The following is a 27764-nucleotide window of genomic DNA, read 5'->3' on the forward strand; positions in this document are numbered from 1 at the left end:
TGACTGGGACTATGGAGAACATTGAACTCAGGTTGTGTTCTTTCACTGAAGAGAAAGCCAAGACAGGGGAACCATTTAATGATTTTTTTCTCAGATGCAGCCAGAGTGGGACAGAGGGTTAGGAGACAGGGTCAACTCTTCCCTCCTCCAACTGCTCCTGCAGTCAGGCTTAATCATCCTAATTCCTCTTATGGTTACAGTTAACTTTCTTTTAAAAATTCATTTCTGAATAGTTACTATTTGCATACTTACTTTTATAGGAGTAAATGTAAATATAGTGAAAATTTAGTCCCTCCCACCCTGCCCCCAACCCCGACTTCTGCAAACTGGTTATCTTCTCTTGAGGCCACTGTTATCATTTTCTTGTGTATCTTTTCAGAAATATGCTGTGCATACTCGATTATGTACGGATGTACAGTCCTTCTCCCTGTGCCAACAGCAGCATGCTAGTGCCTTGGTTTTTTCCCATGGAACAGCATGTTTTGGAGCTAACTCATGTTAGGATGTACAGAGTCACCTCTTTTAAAATAAATGCATGATTTTTTCCTGGGCTACATTACCTCATTTTATTTACTCAGTCCACCATGGATAGTCATTTCAAACCACACTACCAACATAATCTTGTACATATATCATTTTTTATGTGTGAGATTGCCTATAGGCTAAATACTCAGGTACAGAATTGCTGAGTCAAAGGTATGTGCATTTGGAATTTTATTAGATAGTGGTGAATTTTCCTTCATAAGGATGCTACTAAGTCATTTGTTGTTTTCAATCTCTCAGTCATGCCTGACTCTTTGTGACCCCATGGATTGCAGCACGCCAGGTTTCCCCATCCTTTACCATCTCCCAGAGCTTGCTCAAACTCATGTCCGTTGAGTCAGTGATGCCATCCAGCCATCTCATCCTCTGCTGCTGCTTTCTCCTTTTGCCTTCAGTCTTTTCCAGCATCAGGGTTTTTTTCCAAAGAGTCAGTTCTTCACATCAGATGGCCAAAGTATTGGAGCTTCAGTTTTATGTCCTTCCAATGAATATTCAGGGTTGATTGCCTCTAGGATTGATCATCCTCCCCATGAAAATAGTGCTGTTACTATATTTTTTGTCTTTGCCAATCTGATAGTTGGAAAAAAGGTATTTTTTTGTAGCTTTATTGTTATTTTCTTAATTTTGGTAAAATATATATATAAAATTTACCATTTTAACCGCTTTCAGGTGTGCAATTCAGTGGCCCTGTTTACATTCAGAATGTTGTGCAGCCATCGCTGCTAATCCATTTCCTGAACTTTTTCTTCACCCCAAACAGAAACTCTGTGCCTCTTAAGCAATGACTCCCTGTTTCTCTCTCCCCTACCCTCTGGTAACCTCTATTCTAAACGTCCTGTCTCTCTGAATTTGCCTGTTATCTAAGTGAAGTCATACAGTATTTGGCTTTTTAAATGTTTGGTTTGTTTCACTTAGCATGTTTCCAAGGCTCATCCATATTATAGCACATGTCAGAATGTTATTCCTTTTTATAGCTGACTGATATTTTATTGTCTAAACAAACCACATACTGTTTATCCATTCTTCCATTGATAGACCCTTGAGATGTTTCTAGCTTTTGGCTATTGTGAATAATGCTGCCGTGAACATGGGTGTATAAGTTTCTGTTTGAATCCTTGCTTTCAGTTTTTTGGGGTGTATGTATATATATATGTGTGTGTGTATGTATGTATGTATGTATATATATATATATATATATATATATGGAATTGCTGAGTCAAATGATAATCCTACATTTAACTTTTTGATGACCCCCCAAACCATTTCCTTGTAGTTTATTTATCTGGGGCTGTGCTGGGTCTGTGTTGCTGCATGTGAGCTTCTCTAGTTGTGGTGAGCAGGGGCTACTCTCTGGTTGCGTTGCTGAGGCTTCTCATTTTGGTGGCTTCTCCTGTTGCAGCGCACGAGCTCTAGGGCACACAGGCTTCAGTAGTTGTGGCTCGTGGGCTCCGGAGCGTAGGCTCAGTAGTTGTGATGCATGGACTTAGTTGCCCCACAGCATGTGGAATCTTCCTGGACCAGGGATCAAACCAGTGTCCCCTGCATTGCAAGGCAGACTCTTAACCACTGGACCACCAGGGAAGCTTTTCTTGTAGTTTGAATTTGCACTTCTCTTATTGTAACTGAGGCTGAGCATCTTGTCACATGATTGGGTACTTTGTCATTCCTTTACATGGAACTCTGTGGGTTCATAAATCATGCCATGTCTGGGCTAGGATGCTGTTTTTATTTCCTTAATGCCTTTCCCAGTCGTCTTTCCCTGCTCCACAAGGGACCCCCATCTGCCCAGTCATGGTCCAGATTGCATACATAGACATTATTCCATAAATACCTCTCAAAAATAAATAAATAAATAAATAACTCTCATAGTACTGACCCAAGAGGGCAGGTTGCATTTCTCTGGCCCTCAACCAGGCCCTCCAGGAAGCACTGGCTTTCTGCTCCCATCTGTGCTTTCTTCTCCACGACCCCTCACCACTGTCACCCAGTGTCCTAAAGAGATATCATTATATTCATTCATAAAATATCTCTCCTCGGTCCTCACTGTTTTCCTGGCACCTTCGTGATGTGGGTGATCAGTGTGGCGCTGCCATCTGTGGATGTACTTCCTGAATTCCAGTGGTACCTGTGACATTTGTCCAGCAGAATTTGTCAAACATACGAACCAAAGGTTAATATTCTGTCCCAGAGACAGAAGGAATTGACAGTCTGAGGGAGTGTCAATCTCTTTTTTTCTTTTCCTAAATTCATGTAACATAAAATTAACTTTTAAAAAATGTATAATTCAGGGACTTCCCTGGTGGTCTAGTGGCTAAGACTCTGCTCTCCTAATGCAGGGGGCCCGGGTTTGATCCCTGGTCAGGGAACTAGATCCCGCATGCTGCAACAAAGACCTGCTTCAGCCACATAAATAATTAAATAAATATTAAAATAAAAATAGTTTAAAAAAATGTACAGTTCAATGGCATTTAGTCCATTCACAGTGTTGGGCAACCATCACCTCTGTCTAGGTCCAAAATATTTTCATCACCCCCAAAGGAGACCCCATACCCACTGGCAGTCACTCCCTATTTCCCCCAACACCTCTCCACTCCTAGGCAACCACTAATCTGCTCCCTGTCTGTATGGATTTGCCTGTTCTGAAAACTTCATATAAATGGGATCATGCACATGTGATCTTTTGTGTCAGGCACCTTTCCCTTAGCATCATGTTTTTGAGGTTCATGGGGGTTGTAGCCTGTGTCGGTTCCTTTTTAGTCATATTCCATTGTGTAGACGGACCACATTTTGCTTATCCATTCATCTGTCAGTGGATGTGTGGGTTGGTTTTCTTCCTTTTGGCTGTTGTGAGTAAAGCTATTTGGGTATATACCTAGGAACAGAATTGTTTGGTCATATGGTAATTCTCTGTTTAATCTTTTGAGGAACCACCAAGTTATTTGATGTTAACTTCTTTTTTTTTTAGTCTCATGTTTGCCTTTCATCTTGCAGGTACTAGTTGGGGGCTGAACTAGGGGAACATTAGATCATAGGTATGTGGAGCCTGACTCTTCACACAACACAAATCACCCAGGCTCACATACTCTTTGAGCGCCCGTTCTTCCTCTGGTATGACCTCTGACCCCTTACTCCTCAGTTGAGAATTGTTGGCCTGAGATCAGGCCAGGCGACTGGACTCCCGTGTGCATGGTCTTCACATTAGGAGACCTGGACAAATCCCTCTCCCTCTCTCGAGCCACAGTCTCCCCATTTACAAAATGAGGTTATAATGGCAAACCAACAATGTAGAGTGCCTGTGAAATTATCCTGATGTGTGGAAGATATGTTATAAACTGTAAAGTGCTGTCTGAATCATTGCTTTTGTGAAATGATGCAGCCTAGAGGTCACCATGCAAAAGTGTTTCATTTCACCTGCCCAGCATTTTAAAATATTTAAAATAACTGCTGACTTAAACAAAAAAAAGAGATCTCATTTAACATCCTGGCTTTAGATCTTCTCTTGGGAAAAAAAAAAGAGAGAGAGAGGTGAGGAGGTAACCAGACAATTCTAGGCTCCAGTCCTTGCTTAACAACAATTGGCTTGAGCTAGAACTAGGTGCCACCTCTGTAGGGGTGCGGGTGCTCAATTTTGGGGGTTTTCTCATACTTGGTTTCTACAGGTTTGAATTTGGGATTCTTGTTTTGTGTGAGGAGGAGCTTTTAAAATAAGGAAATGTGAAACTACCAGGGGCTACTGTATAGTCCAGGGAACTAGATTCAGTGTTCTGTGATACGTCATAGGGCTTCCCAGGTGGTAAAGAACCCGCATGTCAATGCAGGAGACACAGGTTTGATCCCTGGGCCAAGAAGATACCCTGGAGGAGATTATGGCAACCCACTTCAGTATTCTTGCTTGGAAAATTCTCTGGACAGAGGAACCTGGCGGGCTGTAGTCCATGGGGTTCTCCAAGAGTCAGACACAACCAAAGCGACTTAGCATGCACGATGGGTCATAATGGAAAAGAATATAAAAGAATGTATACAATACATAACCGAATCACTTTTGCTGTACAGCAGTAACTAATGTAACTGCTGTGTAAATCAGCTATACATTAAAAAAAAAAAAGGATACAATGAGGAAAAGTGCCCTAAGCTCTTGTATATAGACTCAAAAGATGTATGATCACAGTTTATTAAGCTTTTTTTTTTTTAAGGACGTCAACTCAAAGCAGGAATGAAGTATGGGCCTGGGCCAGCAGGAGAGACCCCTCTTGGCTATAGCCCTGCCGCCTAGGGTCGGGGCAGCTGACCCTTCCTCTCCCTGCAGGTGGCGCTGCTGCCGGATGGGAGTGCCTGGGCGCGTCTGTGTTGCACGAGGTCCGCACATGCACCATGTCATCATGCATCTCTAGCCAGCCCAGCAGCGACCGGGCCGCCCCCCAGGATGAGCTGGGGGGCGGGGGCGGCAGCAGCAGCAGCGAAGGCCAGAAGCCCTGTGAGGCTCTGAGGGGCCTCTCCTCCCTGAGCATTCGCCTGGGCATGGAGTCGTTCATCGTGGTCACTGAGTGCGAGCCGGTCTGCGCTGTGGACCACGGCCTGACCCGGGACCGGCCCCTGGAGGCCCATGGCGGAGAGATCACCCTTGATGCCTCGGGGTCTCAGGCCCGGCCCCACCTCTCTGGTCGCAAGCTCTCTCTGCAGGAGCGGTCCCTGCTGGATGCCAACGGGCGCTGCGTCTATCCGGCGCTGCCCCACTCGCCAGTGGGCTCCCCGCAGTCCTCGCCACGGCTGCCCCGGCGGCCCACGGTGGAGTCGCACCACGTCTCCATCACTGGGATGCAGGTGCGTGAGCGGCGGCCCCTGGTGCCCTACCCTGCACCCAGAATGTCTCTACCTTGGGCTGGGGTCCCCTGGAAGGATCCCGGTGCAACCAGTTGACTGGAAAGGCTACCCTAGGAAATCCAGAGAGATGTCAATAAAACATACATGATGGAGCCAGTTATCACTGTGGACAACTGGGACCCCCCCGCTCTGGGCAGCCCTGTGGGAGAGTGTAGGACATGAGCCCCAGACTTATTCCACCTGAGGGCGAGGGAGCTGGGCCTTTTACACCAGCTGCTGGCAGTCCCTGGACCCAGAGCATCTTCCGGTCAGAGAGAGCCTCTAGCAAAGAGACCCTCACGATGGCAGGTAGAAGTTGTGCCAGGGACTCTGAAATGGGGCTGACGGGTCAGTGAGAGTCCTCAGCACTGTAAGTGTACTTCTCCCATGATTTTTACTATAAACTTCTGGGAGGTAGGTTGAAACTCAGATCCCCAGCTGGTTCACAGGGCCTGATCCACCCCTACCCCACCTCCTACCTTTGTACTGCCAACTCAGGGCTCCAACCTTACCCACTTCTTTGTCTTCCTCAGATGTCCAAGCTCATTCGCTCCCTTAGGCCTTTACCTTCTTATGCCCTCTGTTTGAAACCCCTCCCTCCTGCAGATCTCTTCAAGGCCATCTCCATCTGGCTTCCAAATCTCAACTCAGATGTCACCTCCTTGGAAAGGCCTCTCAGACACCCCTTCTAAGCAGCCTTCAGCCCCTCTCTGGCCTGTTGACTGTCCTTCATAATACTTGTCACCATCTGATTATCTGTGTCTGTTAAGTTGTTTATTGCTGTCCCCCTGCCGCCCCCAGCTGGGATGTTAGGAACAGTCCTGTCCACCACAGGGTCCCTAGCACCTGGCATAGTGCCTGGTGCATGGTGGCTCAAATTCCTTGTTGAAGGAAGGAATAAATTTGACTGGGAGAAGGCTGGAAATCCAGAATGACATTCTAAAGGAGTTGATATTTAACTACCTTCTGAGGGCTAGGTATAATTTTCTCAGTTGGAGATGGGTACACACTGAGAGTTCACTGCAGGGGAGTGAGCACAGCATGAGCAAAGACCCCCAAGGGAGAAAGCCATTTTAAAATTGTTGTTGTTTGTTTCATTTCCTAGTTTATTAACTAGCCACAGGCCACCTAGGTGACAGAGGTAGTCTCATTCCTCTAATATTTTAGTTTTAAAAGTATGATTACCATACTCCAGCTAAGTACCAGCTATGTACACCAACATATTTCTTTTCCATAGAATTCAGGATAGGTTAGGGATTCAGTTAGCGAGAGTGTGGGGCCCCAAAGGGGAACACTGTGGCAACAAGGCTGGAGGGAGAATTTCCGTTTATATCAGCTTAGAGAAACAAATCTCCCAACAACAGTGGCTTTAACACAATAAGGCTTATTTATCATGTAAAATAAATGCATAGGGTTAGGCATTGGGTATTGGTGAGATGGTTCTGTTGTTGCTTTGGTCCTTAAAACCTCATGATGTCAAAATGGCTGTTGTGGCTCAAGCCTTCACAGCTCCATTCCAGGCAAGAAGAATGAACAGGGAAGGAAAGCAAAAGCTGTGTGCCTCCTGAGTCAGTCCTCTTTCCTGGAAACTCTACCCAGCAATTTCTACCTGTCTCACATTAGCCAGAACATAGTGACATGGCCACCTTAGGTGTAAGAGAAGCTGGAAAATTGCAGTTTTCCAGCCTGGACTGTTGCCACCCAGTGTTCCAGTTATAAGGAAGAAAGGAGAGACTGGTATTTGGTGGGCAACTAGTCATCTCTGCCAAGGTCAGAGCTTTCGAGGGTCTGAAGGCTAGACCATGAAGTCAGGACTTGACCCTGGAAACAGCAGAGAGCTGGGCTGATGTGGTCAGAGTGGATTCTTGAAGATGAATTCAGCAGTATGTGGGGGTTGGATTGGAAGGCAGTGAGACCCCCTAAGACAGTTCTGCAGGGCCCCACCTCTGCTTGTCACATCCCTTCAGGACTCGGGGGAATGAAACAGTACTGGAGAGAAACATGAAACAAACTAAAAAGCCCAGCAGTGAGGGGAGAGCTCTGTGGGCCTGACCTGGCCAGGTCAAAGATACCGATCTGAGTGGAACTACCTCCAGTCAAAGGGAGTTGAGAACTGATTTAGTGTGACACTGTTTAGGCCTCCCCTAACCCCATCCCAAAACAGTGCTCTGTATTTTCTGCAGGTGCATGTATGCGTGCATGTACACAGAAAAAGACCTGGAAGTTTATACATCAAACTGATATCAAGGTTTGGGGAGAGGGATAGAACTGGGGCTTGGGAGGGGGTTCCAGGGAAAGTTGGGGTTCTCTGAAACACTTGATGGTTTGCTTTCTATCATGCTTCTCTTCCCAGTTTCCTATATCACTTAACATTTCCCCCTAACTCTATTGAGGTATAATTGAAGTGAGATAAACTGCACATATTTCAGATGTGCAGTATGGTCAGTTCTGATGTATGTATACATCTGTAAAACCATCACCCCTATCAAGATCCCAGGCCTTTCCAGCACATCCAGCAATGCATCCCTCCCCCACTTCCCCTTTCCCAGGTACTTGCTGACTTGTTTTTGATCACTATAGATTAGCTTTCAAATTCTGGAATTTTATATATGTGGAATCATTTAGTATGTACTTTTTTTTTTGCTTAGCTTCTTTCACGGTATAGTGATTTTTGTGATTTATCCATGTTTTTGCACATATCAGTAGTTCATTTCTTTTTATTGCTAAATAGTATTGGACTGTACGGATATACCATGGCTTATCCACTTACCTGTTGATGGGCATTTGGATGGTTTCCAGCTTTTGATTACTACAAATAAAGCTGTTGTGAACATTTGTATACCCGTCTCTACATAGACATGGGTTTTCCTTTTCTTTCTTTAGAGTGAGAACCTGGATGTAGAGTGACTGGGTCATATGGGAAATGCCTGTTGAGAAGTTTTGCCAAACTGTTTTCCAAAGAGGCTGTACTTTTTAAATTCCCACCAGCAGCCTCTGAAAGTTTCATTTGCCCTACATTCTAACAATACTTGGTTTGGTTAGTCTGTTTCACTTTAGCCAATTTGGTGAATGTGGTTTTAATTTGCATTTCCCCAATGAGTAATGATGCTGAGCATCTTTTCATGTGCTTATTGATCATTTGTGTATCTTCATTAGAGAAATATCAAATCTTTAGCCAATTTTTTTTTAACTGATGAGTTATAGGAGTTCTTTATATATTCTGATTACCAGTCCTTTGACTATGTATTGCAATTTGTTTCTCTCAGTCTGTGGCTTGCCTTTTGTTTTCTTAGTAGTGTTTCAAAGAGCAAAAGTCTTAACTTTGCTTGAAATCCAATTTATCATTTGTTTCCTTTTATATTTTGCACTTCTTGTACAAAAGAGACCCTTTCAGAAACTGTTAAGAAACCTTTCTCCGCCCTAAGGCCATTCAGATGTTCTCTTCTTGTATCATTTTGCATTTTTTTTTTACAGAATAGCAGTCATGGATTATTGTTTAATTTTACCTTAACTTTTAAAAAATAAGTAAATAAAATGAACGTTTGAAAAGTGGGAAGAACCTTTAAAATGGGTATTAAAAGAGTACATACTATATGATTACAGTCTCACAGTGTAAAAAAATTGTGCTGGTGGAGACTTCTCTGGAGGTTCAGTGGTTAAGACTCCATACTTCCATCGGGCACAAGTTCAGTCCCTGGTTGGGGAACTAAGCGCCCACGTGCTTTGTGGCATGGACAAAACAAAAACAACTGTGGTACTAGAAGTCAGGATAATGGTCACCCTGGACAGGGGCCAGCATATGGGAGCTGCTTCTGGGGAGCTAGGAATGTTCCCTTTCTTGACTTGGATTCTGGTTAAGGCGTTTGTTTGTGAAAAATGTATCTTGCTACAAATTTACAATTCATATTCTGTGCATTTCTACTTACTTTCCAGGATTGTGTACAGCTGAATCAGTACACACTGAAGGATGAGATTGGAAAGGTAACTATCCCAGGAGACAGGCTGGTTTTCCGTACCTACCAAGGATGTCTTGGATACTGTGGCTCTACCCGACTAGAGCTGGGAGTGAGCGAGGAATCCTTGAACAGGCTAGGAGGGGGAGGGTTTTGTTATTAATGGCCCATCTGTTTTGCTTCATTTTGTTTTGTTTTTACATCAGACTGTGTTTCTACAAAAGCTCACAAAGCTTCCAGAGTAATTCTGTATCACCAACACTGGTGTTAGTTTTTTTTTCCTTCTTAAGGTATTCTCATATCTGTTTTTGCTTTTACATCAGTATCAAAAGTATCAAATGGACAGTATCGATGGACAGTATCAAAATTCAAAAACTCAAATGTCAATAGAGAGCAAGTGAGTAATATATGTGAAAAAAACATGCTAGGTATAATACAATAGGGAGTGGTGAGGACTGTGGCAAACTGTTAACACATGGAAATGATTATGACTCCATATCCACATCAGAATCTGGGTTTTTATATCTGAACTGTTTTAAATGTTGGCCATTAATTCAAACATTCTAAAAACCGGAGATCCAACACAATACAGGGCAGATTTTGCCAATAGGCTACCACTTTGTCACCTCTGTATTAGGGTCCTTATTTTGTGGATCATAATTTCTGGATACTGTGTCACGGGCATCTCCCTTTCTCCAGGGCTCGTATGGCGTGGTCAAGTTGGCCTACAATGAAAATGACAATACCTACTACGTGAGTACCCACATCCTCCTCCCTGCCCTCCTCCTTGTCCAGAGAAAAGGCCTTCTATCCAGAACTTGGTTTCCTGGAAGGTTTTCTTAGCTGTTGTCTCATTTTATTTTTAGGTCACGTTTATTTTATGCATTAGGAAGGAAGTGGGGAGGTGGGGAGGTGAAGCGATTGGCCCAGGAAGATTGAGTGAATAAATTCAGCAAATATCTCATATCCTTTCTCTGGGCTGCCCTTTCTACATCCTCCATAGCACCAAGAACTAAGTGGTCATAAGATAAATTGCCCTTGTTTCTGGGGCTTTGGAATCGGTCCAGTATGGGTTCATATCCTGACTCTCCCATGTGCCAGTTGTGTGTCCTTGGGCAAATGACCTAAATGCTGAACATCAGTTTCTCCACATGTGAAATATCCCTTGCCCATCATGCCAGCTCACTTATGTCTTGATTTAGTGGTAGCCAGTCCCAGGGCTTGTGGTCTCCCAGATGGGAGAGCCGATCTGGAACCTTAGAAGTACATTCTAGGCTGGAGGGACCCCGAACATCCAGCCTCCACATAACCCGTGGAGTTGACCCATTCCAATGGCAAGGTGCTCACTACGTGGTCCCAAGGCTGCTGGTGCGCCAAGAGCTTGGGCAGGCTCAGGAGTGGAAGGAACTCTCCCTCCATCCTCCTCTCCATTTTAATCAGGATGCGGGGTCTTTTCTCCCACAGGCAATGAAGGTGCTGTCCAAAAAGAAACTGATCCGACAGGCGGGCTTTCCACGTGAGTTTGCCGGGCCTTTTTTTTTAGTTGCAGAGGCTGGGGCAAGACAGGGAAGACTCACTGTATGGTGTCCCCTGCAGAGTGTGCCCTGGGTGGATTCCTCAAAGATAGTGCTGGGCTTCTGGCTGAGGTTTTTAAAAATTCATTTTCTTGTAAAAATATTTATGAAAGGAATATAGGTATCAAGTAAAAACAAAAAAATCTGTTAGAGGAAAACAGTCTGGTGGTTCCTCAGAAAGTTAAATGCACTATTACCATATGACCCAACAATTCTACTCTTGGGCATATGTACCCAAGAGAACTGAAAACACAGTCACACAAGCTCATACATGAAGGCTCGTAGCAGCATGATTCAAAATAGCCAAAATGTAGAAGCAATCCTAAATGTCTGTCAGCGGATGAATGAGTAAACAAAAGGTGGTCTGTCTAGCCAATGGAGTATTACTCAGCCATAAAAAGGGATGAAATTCTGATATATACCTCAACACAGATAACTTTGAAAACATACTAAATGAAAGAAGCCGGACACAAAAGGCCATATATTGTATGATTCCACTTACATGAAATGTCCAGAATAGGTAAATCCAGAGACAGAAAGCAAATTAGTGATTCCTAGAACCTGGGGTTAAGAGGGAGTTGGGTATGACTGATGATAGATAAGGGTTTTTTTTTTTTTTTTTTTGAGGGGGTCCGTTGGAAATGTTTAGGACTTAGTGGTGATGGCTGCAGAACCTTGTGAATGTACTAAAAAGCATTGCATTACACATTTTAAAATGCTCAATTTACAAAATTTAATTACCATAAGGTATTTCAGTTATATCTACAACATGCAAAAGAATAGAAGGATGTATAATGGAGGTCACAGATTTCTTGCTGTACTCCTCCGTCTCTCTATAGGCACCCCACCCACCACTTTTAGCTCTTTCAGGAGCTGGTAATTACTGCATGTGATCGGGTGTAGGTGAGCATATCAGAGGCAGCTCCAGCATAAGCTCCCTGCCAGTGGAGCTGAGCAAAATGTCCGCTTGAGCCAAAAAGAGAAAATATATAAATGTAAATCCCCCAACCCCACCCTGTCACTACCAGCACCCTGATCCTGCTTACCTGAACTCTGAGCCAGACAATATCCTTATGTCATTATTTCTTGATTTATTAATTTCTGACATTTACTTCTGACTTCCTCTAGGACAGCTTAAACCAGTCCTTTCTCATCCCTTTCCCCAGCTGGGCAATGAGGTGATTCCAGGATGTTCAGCTCCCTTGTCACTACCATTGTCACTTTCCTTCTTGTTCCAGCAGGTGCAGCAGGTTTCTTTCCTTTGAACTTGCCTTTCCTCAGTCCACATCCCACTTCTGATACCTGCACCTCAGCTTTTACTTTCCAAGGCTGATACATCTACATTCCGTTCTGTTAGTCACATTTAGATCCTTACTTACATGTAATAGGGCTTCCCTGGTAGCTCAGCTGGTAAAGGATCCACCTGCAATGTGGGAGACCTGGGTTCGATCCCTGGGTTGGGAAGATCCCCTGAAAAAGAGAAGGGTTACCCACTCTAGTATTTTGGCCTGGAGAATTCCATGGACTGTATAGTCCATGGGGTCACAATGAGTTGGACAACTGAGCAACTTTCACTTTCACTTTTCACTTACATGTAATATGCAGTGTGAGTGTTTTCACTGTGGACCTTTCCATCATTGTGACCTTCTGACTGTCAGTCACTACTGGGCCAAGCAAGTTCATTTTTTTCCTCTCATCAGTTCTTACTTCTTTTCCTATCCCTGACTTTTTTTATCGCCTATATTTCCACATGAGTTGTGGAGGCAAGGAATAATATTTTTGTCCCTCTTATGGACTGGGAATACCGAGCCCCAGAGAGGGAATGTTGAGATTGCTCCACTAGACCCCAGACTTCTTTTCCTTGTACCTCAGTGAACTTTTGATGCTCACTGTGACCCGGAGCATGGCGCAGGAAGAAGAGAATTAACAGAAGGCTGGGCAAGGGGACTGGGTCTCCAGCCTCATTAGTTTCCAGCATCAGAGAAGACAGATGAAAAGAAGGCTGATTAAAGCCCCTGGTGGCATCAGCCACTCCAGTCTTTCTGAGACACCACCCCCCATAAATTGTCCTGCTTACAGTCCCCCTCTGCAGAGGAGAGTCTCTTTGTCTTGACTCTGGGATGGTTCATGTTTCCTCCAGGTCGCCCCCCTCCCCGAGGTACCCGACCAGCCCCTGGGGGCTGCATCCAGCCTAGGGGCCCAATTGAGCAGGTGTACCAGGAAATTGCCATCCTCAAGAAGCTGGACCACCCCAACGTAGTGAAGCTGGTGGAGGTGAGATGAGGGGGACACGGAGGAGGGAGGAGGAATGGGGATGATCCAGCCTTGGCTCTGTGATTACCAAAATGCAACACCACTGGTTCCGGGGTAGAGCCACGTCACATCCAGCACTGTTACAGGGCTGAGTGGTGGTTACTTCTCCAGGCTCCTTCACCCCGTCATTGCATGTAATCCTCGCCCCGTGCTTACACTGTTTATTACTCCCATTTTACAGATGAAGGAATTGAGGCTCAGAGGAGTACTGAGGCTTGCCCTTTACCTGTTTGTCTTTTTGGAGCTGGTTCTTTTTTTTTTCTGGAGCTGGTTCTTTTTCTACTACACAAATGTGTATAGTTGTAGCATAAAAGCAGCCATTTGCCTGTAAACAAATGTGCCTGGCTATGTTTTGATAAAACTTTACTTATAAAACTGTTCTATATCAGCATTTCTCATGCTTTTTGGTCTCCAGACCCTCTTATGCTCTTTTTTTGAAGCATTTTTTTAAAAATTTATTTTTAGTTGGAAGATAGTTGCTTTAGTCAATGAGGTCACAAAGAGTCGAACATGACTGAGCGACCGAACTGAATTGCTTTACAATGTTGTATTGGCTTCTGCCATACAACAATGTGAATCAACCATGAATATACATAAAGTCCCTGCCCTCTTGAACCTCCCTCCCACCCCATGCTCTTAAAAATAATTGAAGATTGTAAAAACCTTTTGCTTATGGGGGTTATATTTATCACATTAGGATTTAAAATAGAGAAGCTAAAAATTATTTTTTAATTCATTTAAAATCAACAATAATCCTATACATTAATGTGATTTTTTAAAAAAGAAAAATAACAGAATTCTATAGATAGGCAAGTGCCTGGGTCTGACTTTTCCTGGAAGGGCAGGGCTTAGGGGTTCCAGGCTGGCTGTCCTGGGCCTCTGCCTCGGGTGCGTCCCTTTCTCAGGGTTCTTGTCCTGTGACTCTTGGCTGACTGGGGAAGTTGAGTATGATGTGTCAAGAGGTGGGAGGATCAGTCTAGCCCAGGAGCCTGCCTTTGTTTCTTCCCAAAAGAAGAGATGGCAGTTGCAGGCCATCTCCATCTGTCACAACAACTCACAATTTCAACCCATGGATGCTTGAGTTGCCGTCCTAGAGAAAACCCAAGGGCGCTTGGTTGGGGTGTGTGTCGGGTCCTGGCGGGATCTCCCTTCTCCTTCATGCCTTGTGGTGTGTGGGCTCCCAACAAGACCCTTTGACAGCTTGCCTGTTCATTCACTCGTCAGACATTCCCTGAGCATCTACTAGGTCCCTAGTCGTGTACAGGGCACCATGGAGGCAGCCGAGGTGGATGCAACCTGGTGCCTGCTCTTTGAAGAGAGGAAGATAGAAATTGTGATAAGGTGAAAACAGGAAGGCTGTGAAAGAGAGAAAGAAGGCACTGCAGCAGTTCCAGGCAAGAGGACATCATTTCCTGCTGGGGCAGGGGGATGGGGAGAGAATTTGAATTTTGACAATTCTGACAGCTGATCCATTGTCTCCTAGGAGACAAGTGGGTTTCTTATTCAAGCTGAGACATTTTCCAGGGGAGGAATCTTCCCCCTCCCTTATGTAACCTCCTTTCTGGGTGCTTTGGACCCTTGAAGATTGGGCTAGAAAGCGCTTATTTTCCAGATGGCCGTTTGGATCACACATTCCTGTGCCCTTCATCTTAACTGGGAAAAACAGTGGAAAGCACAGCCCTCCCGTTGGCAAGTGCAGTCATGTGGATGCTGCTTCCTCCCTGCTCATGTCTTTTCTCTCTCTTCCTCTCCCCTGCTTCTCATCTCCGGCCTGTTCCACGTGGCTGTGCCAACAGGTCTTGGATGACCCCAATGAGGACCATCTGTACATGGGTAAGAGAGCCCTTGCCTTCTGCCACCCTTGCTCATGCAGCTACACCTGCCCAAAGCCCAGGGGAACTCTCCATCCGGCCCCTGCGCCTGGCATCTCCCACCCTTTCCTGCTCCAGCGGGGCCCCACACAGAAGGCTGTACCCGAGGTTTAAAGCAGGAGGTGGAGAGGAGTTCTTGCTGGGACTTTATCTGGGTGTCCTGTTCATCCGTCTTCTGATATCTGTTGAGTGCCTACTGTGTGCTGGGTACTGTTCTAGGCACTAAGGATGCAATGATGAGTAAGAAAGATGAAGCTGGTGTTCTGATTAGGGGAAACAGCCAGTCACCAACTATAGTTGGCCTTCTGTGTCTGCAGGTTCTGCAACTGCAGATTCAACCACCTGTGGATCAAAAATATTACAAAGAAAAAATTCCAGAATGTTCCCAAAAGTAAAACTTGAATTTGGCATGCACTGGCAACTATTTACATAGCATTTACATTGTATTAATGTAAAGGTATTACATTGTATTAGGTATTATATTGTAGAAGTATTAGGTATATTGTATATTGTATTAGGTATTTTACATTGTATTAGGTATTATAAAGTAATCCAGAGATCATTTAAAGTATAGGGGAGGATATGTGTAGGTTATATGCAACTACTACACCATTTAAGGGACTTGAGCAGCTGTGGATTTTGGTATCTACAGGGTTCCTAGAACCAATTCCCTGTGAATACCTAGGGATAACTGTAAATAAAGCAGATGATCAACTTCAGACTGATGCTCTGAAGAAGATTAAACAGGGTGATGTGAGAGAGAGATGGAGGGGCCACTGCAGATAGGAGGTGAGCATTTAGCACCTGAATGTCGAGGACTCAGCCCTGTTAAATCTGGAGAAGAGCATTCCAGGTAGAGGAAATAGCAGGTCAAAGGCCCCAGGGCTGGTGAGAGCTTAGAGTTTAAAAAATGTGGCTGCAGGAGAGAAAACCATGTAGGGAGGGAAAGTGAGGATGGAGGGCCTGGGGTGGGGGTGGGTGGCCCTGGTGGGGCATTTGGAGCCTTGAGGGCCTGTTGAAGGGTCCTGCACACAGACCTAGAAGGACTCAGGTATGTCCTCAGAGACCTTATTTTAAAAAATGATAGGGATACAGGACAGCGCTCAGTTCTCAGTATAAGCACTGATGAGGGAGGGAAGAGCAGGACTAATGCAAAGCTGGACAGCAGACTATCAGGCCCAGGAAGGCATGATCAGCAGGTCACATGTCCCGGTGATGTGTGGCTGGGGGAGGCATTCAGACAAGCTTGTGTATTTCGAGTGGGTACAGATGACAGCCAGGAGGGGAATCAAGGAGATGAGTGGTGTGGGCAGGGCCAAGCCCAACCCGGAATCCAGATGTCTGCTGGATGAGCACAGCACGATCCTTTGCTGCACAGGGAGTGATGAATCATAAAGTAATGGGTCTGGTTTGGAACTGGAGCTCAGAACTCAGTTTCCCCTAGAGTAGTTGCTATGGTTTCATTCCAAGGATGCTGTTGTTGCTTAGGATATTTTATTTCTCTTGCCCCCACGCAGGTATTTTTTGTTGGTTTGTTTGTTAAATTTGGCTGTGCTGGGTCTTAGTTGTGGCATGTGGAATCTAGTTCCCTGACCATACAGTTGAATCTGGGCCCTCTGCATTGGGAGCTCAAAATCTTAGCCACTGGACTATGAGGGAAGTTCCCTCACCCAGGTTTTATTATGAAAAATGTTAAAGTTGAAAGAAGAGTACAGGGAATACCTGTTTACCTATCACCCAGATTCAACAGTTAGTAACTTTTTGTCATATTTGCTTTATCAGTTTAGCCACCCACCCATCCATTTCTCTATTTTTTTTTTTTCTGAACCATCCAAAAGTAAAGTAGCAGACATCCTGACACATTAGTTCCTAACAACCTTAGCCTGCATCTCCTAGTCACTTCAGTCGTGCCTGCCCCTTTGCCACGCTATGGGCTGTAGGGGCTTCCCTGGTAGTTCAGTCGGTAAAGAATCTGCCTGCAATGCAGGGGACCTGGGTTCGATCCCTGGGCTGGGAAGATCCCCTGGAGAAGGAAATGGCAACCCATTCTAGTATTCTTGCCTGGAAAATCTTAGGGACAGAGGAGTCTTGAGGGCTACGTCCATGGCGCGTTGCAAGAGTTGGACATGACTTAGTGACTAAACCATCACCACCATGGACTGTAGTCTGCCAGGCTCCTCTGTCCATGGGATTCTCCAGGCAAGAATACTTGAGTCATGCCTTCCTCCAGGGGATCTTCCCAACCCAGGGGTCAAACCCATGTCTCTTATGTCTCCTGCATTGGCAGGTGGGTTCTTTACCTCTTGTGCCACCTGGGCAGCCCTCACAATACCACAATACCACAATTGCACCTGAAAAGGTAACGCCAGTTCCTTAGGAGCATCTAGTGTGTAGGTCATCCTCAAATTTTAGAACTTTAAAACCCTTCCTTTAGAAACATTTTAGAAGTACACAATAAATACCATCAGGTATGAAAACCTAAAAAAATTGTGAAACATTCATATAAGATTATGAACATCACAGAGTCACAATTTCTCAATGTGGTACATGCACCACTTTAAATATATGAGACAGGAACTTCCCTGATGGTCCATTGGTAATGAATCTGCCTGTTGGTGCAGGGGACACAGGTTTGATCCCTGGCTCTGGGAATGTCCACATGCTGCAGGACAACTAAGCCCATGTGCCCCAACTACTGAGCTTGTGCTCTAGAGCCCGTGCTTTGTAACAAAAGAAGCCACCACAATGAGAAGCCTATGCACCGCCACGAGGAGTAGCCCCCGCTTGCTGCAATGAAGACCCAACACAGACAAAAACAAATACAATTTAAGAAGAAAGATGATTTGAAAAAAATATATGAGATCATTTTAGGTGGTATATGGACAACCATTTAAAACATTTTTTAGACTTATTTTACCATTTGTATAGGAAAAACTATAACCAGCACACTAAACTCATGATTTCATGGATTTTATTACCTGAGATAAGACTAAAAGTTTTCATACTAAATCAATTTAAAAGTGTGAAATAAATGATAGTTTACATAGTATATAGATATAGCCAGATTATAACCACGGTAGGCAAACAAGTGAAGTTTGGGGGAACACAGAAGAAAACACAAAATATAAAAGGTCATTTGGGGCCCAGAATGGCATCCCCAGCATTGTTCACTCACCTGAGGCCCTGGACCTGACTCTGAATGGCTTTGAGCTGTTTTTGAGGAGGTGGGTTGTCCATTCAACAAATGTCACAGTTTGTCAGGCCCTGATCTAGGCTCTTCAGGGAATAAAACTCAAACCCTGGCCCTCCACCCTCAGGGCATTTTAGTGCTCTGATGAGGGCAGATGGATACACTCGACCTAAGTATTAGAGGTGACAGCTGTGCTGTGTGTTTAGTTATTTAGTCATGTCCGACTCTTTGTGACCCCATGGACTATACAGTCCATGGGATTCTCCAGGCCAGAATACTGGAGTGGGTAGCCATTCCCTTCTCCAGGGGATCTTCCCAACCCAGGGATTGAACCCAGGTCTCCCACATTGCAGGCAGATTCTTTACCAGCTGAGCCACGAGGGAAGCTCGAAGGTGACAGCACCATGGACAAAAGCTAACCTGAGCAGGGTCAGGGGAATCAGGAGTTCCAGGTTGGAGGCTTGGGAAACAGTGGCTCCTGGAATGCCTCACGGAGGTGAGACCTGTGCAGGACCCTGGGAACCAGATGGCAGAGGGCATTTCACATCATCGTAAGACTGCCTTTTACTCTGATAGAGAAGGGGGCCCTTGGAGGACTTTTTTTTTTCTTTTTAATATTTATTTATTTGGCTGTGATTGGTCTTAGTTGTGGCATGCAGGCTTCTCTAGTTGTGGTACATGAGTTTAGTTGCTTCACAGCACGTGGGATCTTAGTTCCCTGACTGGGGATTGAACCTGCATGCCCTGCATTGCAGGGCTGATTCTTAACCACTGGACTGCCAAGCATGTCCCCCTTGGAGGGTACTGAGCTGAGGAGTTGAATGAGTGTGTAAAGAACATGACTCAAGCCTCAGAGAGGATTGCCTAAGCCGTTTGGACCAGGCAGCTTCATGGACAGAGTTTTTCACTTCTTGAGGTGGCAAAGTGGGAAGGAGCCATGTGGTTTTGGTGTGTTGATTCCAGTGATTTTGAAACAATCCCAATACTTTATTTTTTTGTTTCCAGCCATAGCTGTGTGTGCCTAGGACAGAATAGGCAGCGTGTGAAGCCAGTTAGCAGATATCGGCAAGGGTTCTGCACCTGCAGGCCTGACTCTCAAAGGGTAGAGAACATGATCAGTATTTCTTGGGGTTAAAAATTCCCACCTGCCACTCAGGCCCAGGAGGGGTTAAACTGTGAGCGACTTGAAAATACACCTGTTTCAACAGGCCAGCTTCCCTCATGCCAACTGAGTTTTGGTGCTTGGGAGGAAACATTGAAATTCATGAAGCAGCTCTTGAAAGTTAAGTTTACAAGGTGGGAAAGCAGGAGCTGAGGAGCCCAGCGCTCCTCTTGGTGGGAGCCTTACCTTCAGAGCCATTGCCTTTGCTTCTAACCACAGCCTGAAGCCACAGCAGATTTGCCCTAACTCGGGTTTGGCCATTGCTGGTTGATGAACCTGAAAACAGGGTGCGGCCCTGGGGGAGTTAAGTTCCTTTTCTGATCTGAACCTTTAAGCCTTCTTTTTGTCTGAGGAGCTGGTCTTTCCCCTTGGCCATCTCAGCCTTTGGACAGCTTTGAAACACTTTTCTTCCATAAGAAGCTCCAGTGTGTGCTTCTAGAAAACAGAAAACTCCAAAATCATTCTGCATGGGACTTTGAAATCCACTGTCCTGTTTTTTTTCATTTCCTAAAGTACTGCTTCATAGTCCCAGTTTTATCTGTTCAAGCAGAACAAAATTAAAATAACTACGCCACGTGACCTGGCAATTCCGCTCCTAGGTACCCCCAAAGAATTGAAAACAGCCACACATAAACACTTGTGCAGGAATTCTTGTGTATGAATGTTCATAGCAGCATTATTCATAATAGCCAAAATGTGGAAATAACCCAAATGTTCATCAGCTGATGAATAGGTAAACAAAATGTAGCATATCCATACTATGGAATATTATACAGCCATTAAAAGGGAGAAAGTACTGATACATGCTACAATGTGGATGAATTCTGAAAACATGCTAAGTGAAAAAGCATGTTACCAGGGGTCACATATTGTATGAGTCAATATATATGACATGTCCAGAATAGGCAAATCTATAGAAACAGAAAGCAGATTAGTGGTTGCCAGGGGCTGTGGGAAGGGGTGTGGGGAGCGACTACTAATGGGCACAGGGTTTCTTTTTAGGGGACTGAAAATGTGCTGGAGTTAGAGGCGATGCTTGCCCTGGAGGCAGTGGACTGCTGGATACCACTAAATCATGCACTTTGGAATAGTTGTATATTCTGAAATTTCACCTCAACTTTTAGAAATGCAAAAAATACCGCCCCTCTCCAACAACAAAAACCCTGTGCATTCCCTAAACGTAGTGTATCTAATACTTGATGGTGGGGTAGGGGATCCCACATACACAGGGCTGTGAGGAAGCTAGCAGGTAGTGAGTCAAGAAAGGCCCTGTTGAGGAGGAACAGAATCAGCTGGCCTTTGAGGTGGCAGGGAGATCACCCTCCCCACCTCTAGCTCCAAGTCTTGATTTGATTCGAAGTCACTGGTTGGAGCGCCAGCTGACACAGAGTGCTAAAGAGCTGGAACAACATTATCCGACAATTCTTGGTTTATGTAGCCTGACACAGCCTAGCAGCTTGGAAAATGTGAGAGGGGTCATTGAAATTTGTTCTTGCTGTTTCTTGAACTGAAACTTTGCTAGGGTTCAGTAGACCCCTAGGGCTGCTGCTTTTGTGTCCACGTAAATCCACATTAGACCTGTTCTTTGGCAGGTCTTTGGCTCAGGACGTGGATGAGTGACAGGACATGGTTTAGCATCAGTCGTATCCCTGGGACTCCCCTCCCACCTAGGTATGAGAAGACAATGAAAGAGGCTGTCCCCACCTGTTTCCAGTCTCCCTGCTTTGTCTCCTCTGGCAGAGGGTCCTCAGCTGTTTTGAGGACCAGATGTATAGCCAGCCTGGGGTCCCAGGGACACCAGAAATCTCTGACCCCTAGCTTCCTGATGGGAACTTAGAAAAGCAGAACCTTCTGTGGTTTTGGTTCAGTGGACTGTTCCCCTCCCCAGCCCCCATGTTAGTTTCAGTGCTTCTCAGTGTTTCTAGGGGTGGTTGGGAGCTGGGAGGAGGGGAGGAAGATGGATTTCCATTTTTCCAGTGTAACCATTCACCCCCTTCTCTATCCTACAGTGTTTGAACTGGTCAACCAAGGGTGAGTGTCCCCATTCCCAGCAGGTATGAGGCCCAAAGCTTCTTGAGCTGCAAAGCTGAATGAGGTGGTGGGAGGGGGCAAAGGCTGGTGTCTCTGGTTTGCTTTTCATGTGTGTGTCGACCTTTCAGGCCTGTGATGGAAGTGCCCACCCTCAAACCACTCTCTGAAGACCAGGCCCGTTTCTACTTCCAGGATCTAATCAAAGGCATCGAGTACTGTAAGCGGGGCTCACAGGAGGACTCTCACCCAGGGGGTGGTTAGTGTTCCCAGATAGTGGATGGAAAGTGGAAGGTTTCTTACTTCCCTCCTGAAGCACAGGGAGGTAGGCAGGAAACAGAGCTGCCTGAGCTATGGCGACACCCGCTCCAAGCAGAAACCCTTCTTCTGGCCACACAGAAAAACTAAGAGCAATAGTGTTAGTGACTGTTTATCCAGTTCTTTCTACCAGGCACTGTTAATTTCCTAGCATCACCCTTTATTCCCAGGACCCTGGGATCCTGTTAACCTCTGGGAACCTTAGTTCCTCATCTGTAAAATGGGAATAAAATATCTCTCACAAGGTCTGAAATCAGCCAGGACATCAGTGTTCTGATTGGCAGGGTGTCCTTTCTGCTACTGGTTGTTAAACATTTTGACTCATACCCTTTGCCTGTTATTACACAGGATTGTTGTGACACTGAAATGGGGTGAATGGGAAGCACTTAACACTTAGCATTCAGTAAAAGCAGCTGCTGCTCCTATTACCAGTATCATCATCATCATCATCACCACCCCGGAAACACAGTTGGGTCTTCCAGATTGTAGGATTGTCCTTGCCCATGGGCGGACACCCAGGCAGGAACCGTTAGCCAAGTCCCAATCCTGCTGTGTTTCACACTTTAAATCATACCTGTTCCAGTCATTGTTGGTTTGGTGAACAGGTTGTGAGGTGGCGTTAATAAATGAAAACATGCTTGACTGTCACAAGTTTTAAGGCTTCTAGCTGGGAGCCAAGCTCAGCAAAAGCTCTCCATGCACACATGACTTAGACTGTGGCAGGTGGTTACCAATTACCATTGGCAGTCAGTATTTCACTCCTCACTTTGGAGGATGGGCCAGCTTCCTTAGAGACATTCCCCTTAACTCTTAGAGCTGAGGGTGTTTCACAGGTTTGGGAGGGGAAGGCTGGGAAGGGCCTGGGACCCTGGAAGAACAGAGGGCCTCCTGCCTGTGTCTCTGGGCTGTGTGGGCTACATGGAGCTCCTCGTGTGGATTCTCTGTCCCCTCTCTCCCATCCTGCCCCCAGTACACTACCAGAAGATCATCCACCGGGACATCAAACCTTCCAACCTACTGGTGGGAGAAGATGGGCACATCAAGATCGCGGACTTTGGTGTGAGCAATGAGTTCAAGGGCAGCGATGCCCTTCTCTCTAACACTGTGGGCACCCCGGCCTTCATGGCTCCTGAGTCGCTCTCGGAAACCCGGAAGATCTTCTCTGGGAAGGTAGGTTTGGACCTGCCTGAGATATGCAATTCTGCCTGTGTTAGGGTCCTTTCAGTTGTAAGTGGCAAAAATCTAACTCACTGGTAAAGAGTGATCTGTGGGTGAGGAGTGGGGTTCAGCTCTGTTTTCCTGAATTAGTTTCCTCCCCAGGTGAACGTCATTAGCAATTCCAGGCTATTTTCTACCAGTTTACAAGCCTCAGTGGAAAGAGCATTTTTCTTTCTGTAGGACTCAAATGAAAATCCTAGGATTGGCTGTAATTGGCCCAGTGTGGCCTATCCTTGAACCAATCACTGTGCCTGACGAAGTGTTGCTCTGATTGGACAGTTCCGGGTCATGTGCCCATCCTTGAACCAATCACACTGCCTGGGGGAAGTGTTGCTTTCATTGGCCAGGCCTGAATCATGTGCTCAGTCATGTGGGGTTTGATGGGCAGGAGCAGCCCTATTCAAACTCCCATGGTCTGAGCAGTCAAAAAGAGATGCTTCCCCAAAGGAAAGCTGGAGGATTGGATTCTGGACAGGTGAAAGAAGGTTATGCCCTTTACTGCCCCTTGCCCCCTCACACTGAGCTCTCTTTTTCTTGCAGGCACTGGATGTCTGGGCCATGGGTGTGACACTGTACTGCTTTGTGTTTGGCCAGGTAAGGTGGGGTGTCCTGTGTCCTGGGTGTTGTGGGTGGCTCCCTTGGACTAACAGTTACCCTTGCAGGGAGGTAGTACTTACTCATTTAAAAGTTATTTTATTTCCACAGTTAGATCTGAATATGAAAAAGTATGCCTTCCCAAATATACATAGCTGTACATAGCAGTCATATCTGTGAAAAGACAACCTGCTAAAACGGGGTTTTGGCAGAGGCTCTAGAGGTTGTAAATACAGTTGATGAATTTAGGTCAAGGACAGCAAATGTGCACCTCTTTCCACTTCTGAACAGGAGATAGGCATCACTAATCAATAACTGCAGTCTTTCTTTCTGGGCCTGGTACTGCTTTGATGTTCTTCTCAACAGTGTTCCTAGAAGCTGTTGTTGGAAGAATAGAATTGGAATGGAATTTAAAACATTTGGCATTATTGATTTAGGGAGTGCTGTTTGTCTTCATTTTGTTGTTCTTTTGTTATTTTTATATTACTCGTATTTAGGGGCTTCTATTTTTAATTCTTGGAGAAGGCAATGGCACCCCACTCCAGTATTCTTGCCTGGAAAATCCCATGGATGGAGGAGCCTGGTGGGCTGCAGTCCATGGGGTCGAGAAGAGTCAGACACGACTGAGCGATTTCCCGTTCACTTTTCACTTTCATGCATTGGAGAAGGAAAAGGCAACCCACTCTAGTGTTCTTGCCTGGAGAATCCGAGGGATGGGGGAGTCTGGTGGGCTGCTGTCTATGGGGTTGCACAGAGTCGGACACAGCTGAAGCGACTTAGCAGCAGCAGCATTTTTAATTCTACAGTTCAGACTGATTATGTGAGCAGTAAAAATGAGAATTATTCCTTCTCCTGAGCTTATGCTCCTGTTGAGGAAAGCTTAAGAAACTGATCCCATGAAGAAGTAAAGGAGTTTATAATCTCCCCACAACCCAACATTTGATTAGAAAATTTTCAATCCTGTAGTCAAGTTGTAAGAATTGTACGTTCTTACATATGCTTCAGAGTGCAGTCATTTGCCAGAGCTCACTATCTGTGGCTTTCATTTTTTTCTTTTGGGCTAACGTTTACACATCAGGGAATCTACAGATGTTAAAAGTGTACTATTTGCTGAGTTGTCAAATGGATGCACCTGTGCAATCCTGACATCTCAAGTTATTGTTTTTCATGGCATCATTTTCCTTGGACAGGAGTAGACAAGGTCACTTTTTGTGACCTTTTGCAGCCTTTTGAGCACCCTGCATAAAGGTTTCTTTTTCCAAAACAATCCCTGAGCTCCTCCTGGGTCAGGTCCTTCCCCCTGTGAGAAGATCGCCTTGTCACCCAGGAGGTGGTGTGTGAACAGGCTTCAGGGTACAGTCTAGGCTTAAATACCAGTTTCATGCTTCCTAGGACATGACACCTCTCTGAGCTTCTGTTTTTTCTCTTCTGTAAAATGAGAATAATATTTGCTATTTTTTGAATTATTTATTTACTCATTTTTGGCTGCCCTGGGTCTTCGTTGCTGTGCGCAGGTTTTCTCTAGTTGCGGTGAGTGGGAGCTGCGCTCTAGCTGTGTCGCGTGGGCTCAGTAGCTGCAGTGTGCCTTCTCTAGAGTGCAGGCTCAGTAGTTGGGACTCGCAGGTTTAGTTCCCCTGTGGCATGTGGGATCTTCTTGGACCAGGTATGGAACCCGGGTCTGCTGCATTAGCAGGCAGATTCTTAACCACTGGACCACCATGGAAGTCCAGTATTTACTATATTTTATGGCTTCTGAGAGGATCAGCAGAAATAATTCAAGCATTCATTAATTCACCAGGTATTTATTGAGCCCCTACTTTGTGCCAGGGATGTTCTTGGGCACTGGGTGTCAGCAGTGAGCAAGACAGACAAAAATCCATGCCCTCTTGGAGCTGACATTCCCGTGCAGGAATTAAACAGTGAATAAATCCATATGGTTTTATGTTTTGGCCACACCATGTGGCATGTGGGATCTTAGTTCCCTAATCAGGGATTGAACCTGTGTCCCTAGCAGTGGGAACACAGAATCCTAACCACTGACCACAGGGAAATTTCCCTAATACGTACGGAATATAATATCAGGAGGGGACATGTGATGGTGAGAAATCATATGGAGATGGAGTGGGTATCCATTTTAGACAGGAGCTCTGGAAGACCTCCCTGAGAGGCTGAGCTTTGATCAGACACCTAAATGATGGAATAAAACAAGCCGTGCAGATACTGGTGTGAAGAACATTCCAGGCAGAGGTAACAGCCAAATGAGATGTTGGTCCTGAGAAACCTCAATACAGTGCTTGGCCCAGGCTGAGCCCTCACCAATCACAGCTACTGCTGCTTTGTCTTTTGTATTTTTCTTTGTATTATTAATGTTCACAGGGCAGGTGGGTGAAGTGAGTGAGTGCTTTCGGTCTTTGCTTTATGATCTTCCCTGATGGCTCAGATGGTAAAGAATCTGCCTGCAGTGGGAGAGCCCCAGGTGCAGTTCCTAGGTTGGGAAGATCCTCTGAAGAAGGGAATGGCTACCCTCTCCAGTATTCTTGCCTGGAGAATTCCATGGACAGAGGAACCTGGCGGGCTATGGTCCATGGGGTCACAAAGAGTCAGACACGACTGAGTGACTAACATTTTATGTAGGTAAATTAAAGCACAGCTACAGAGGAAAGCCAGTGTAGTTAGGAAGGCTCTAACCCTTCTGGAAAGATACTCCTGGTCCTTTTAGATCTCTGGGGAATAGGAACTGCCTCCTCCCTGGACTGGGCTGCTGGGCTGTTTCTTTCTCTGCTGTGACCCATGTGGAGTGCTGCCTGCCCTTGAAGGACAGCTGTGCCAGCCCTTGATGGCCGCTGTGTCCCTGACCTCTCTTCGCAGTGCCCGTTCATGGACGAGCGGATCATGTGTTTACACAGTAAGATCAAGAGCCAGGCTCTGGAATTTCCAGATCAGTGAGTATCCTTCACGTACCATAAGTCGCTACCTTCTCCAAGCCCTTGGTGACGTCTCCCACCCTTGATGTATCTCCTCCCCCAAGGCCTGACATAGCCGAGGACTTGAAGGACCTGATCACGCGCATGTTGGACAAGAACCCCGAGTCGAGGATTGTGGTGCCAGAGATCAAGGTATCTGCTGCCCCTTGGGGTGTGTGCCAGGGGCTCAGCCTATCTCCTCTGCTTGGGTGTTTGGCTCAGCCCTGCCTCGGTCAGGCCCCACATTCCGCTGTTTACAGTGCCACACTCTCTTCTGCACCACTGCCCTCCCATGCCCTGTGGCCTCTGGGGTGCTGGGAGCTGGTCGGGGAGGATTTGGGACTTGTGTTCACTGTGATTGTGGAAGTGGGATCTGCTACCAGCCAGGCAGCTAGCACTTGCTTCACTTGGCTTAAATTGATGGCCTCTACCTCCCTAGACCAGACCAGAGTCTCTGTATGCTCCATTGTGGCTGCCGAAATCTTGGGGTCTTTTCCTTGACGCTTCCTATCCCTTTGAGAAAATACAGTGGATGTGAGAGGAAGTTAGTGAGCAATTTGACCATCTACGTCTGACCCTCGCCTGCTCAATTCCGCTATGTTGCAAGAACAGCATTAGATAAGATCCCTACTGATCCCTTGCAGCCACGTGCACACACATGGACCTTTCAGAAATCTAGAGATTTCCTTCGGGAACTAGGCATCTCGGCTAACTAGCAGTTGAAGAGGGGGCAGCCCAAAATGTTACAGATAAAGGCTTGGATCCAAGGGGCAGGTAGTTGGGGGGCAGACCTCTGCTGAAGTCCCCTCCCAGTTGTGTTCTTCTCAGTGTTCTCCCTGTGCCACCCTGAGCCTCAGTTTCCCTTTCTGTAAAATGGGAAGGATGCTGCCTGCTCTGAGCTGAGCCTTCCAGGCATCAGAGAGAGTTGCAGAGGAGTGATAGGTGCTCCTCGGACAACCATGCAAGGCAGATGGCAAATTCCAGGCCCTTCTGCCAAGACACGGGGCGAGATGGAGAATCCAGTCCAGCTCACATTCTGGCCTTGTGGCTCCCTCCCTCCATCTATCTCATGTTTCCTCCCACCTGGCTCACCCCCACCTTCTGCCTGGCTTGCCTGCTCTCTTGCATCCCTGACCTCAGGCCACTGGCTCTCCCCTCCCGCATCCCCTCCCTGGCT

General features: G+C 45.9%; 1 protein-coding gene and 1 non-coding gene across 6 annotated transcripts in view; both read left to right on the plus strand.

The window, feature by feature from the left end:
* CAMKK2 (calcium/calmodulin dependent protein kinase kinase 2) overlaps positions 1–27764 on the plus strand; it is a 52609-nt gene that overhangs the window by 13073 nt on the left and 11772 nt on the right. For all 5 annotated transcript variants that reach the window (XM_070769528.1, XM_070769531.1, XM_070769530.1 and 2 more), the window contains exons 2-13: positions 4850–5364; positions 9337–9384; positions 10056–10109; positions 10821–10872; positions 13071–13204; positions 15040–15076; positions 21476–21497; positions 21626–21714; positions 22783–22982; positions 23571–23624; positions 26493–26566; positions 26653–26740. In XM_070769528.1, coding sequence (XP_070625629.1) covers positions 4915–5364; positions 9337–9384; positions 10056–10109; positions 10821–10872; positions 13071–13204; positions 15040–15076; positions 21476–21497; positions 21626–21714; positions 22783–22982; positions 23571–23624; positions 26493–26566; positions 26653–26740 — 1302 coding nt within the window. In that variant the 5' untranslated portion in view covers positions 4850–4914. The remainder of the gene's footprint in view (positions 1–4849; positions 5365–9336; positions 9385–10055; positions 10110–10820; positions 10873–13070; positions 13205–15039; positions 15077–21475; positions 21498–21625; positions 21715–22782; positions 22983–23570; positions 23625–26492; positions 26567–26652; positions 26741–27764) is intronic.
* On the plus strand, positions 2837–2909 carry TRNAR-CCU (transfer RNA arginine (anticodon CCU)). The gene has a single exon. It is a non-coding gene; the product is annotated as a tRNA-Arg (tRNA).

Source organism: Bos indicus, chromosome 17 (genome assembly GCF_029378745.1).
Source record: "Bos indicus isolate NIAB-ARS_2022 breed Sahiwal x Tharparkar chromosome 17, NIAB-ARS_B.indTharparkar_mat_pri_1.0, whole genome shotgun sequence".
Classification (NCBI taxonomy): Eukaryota; Metazoa; Chordata; class Mammalia; order Artiodactyla; family Bovidae; genus Bos; species Bos indicus.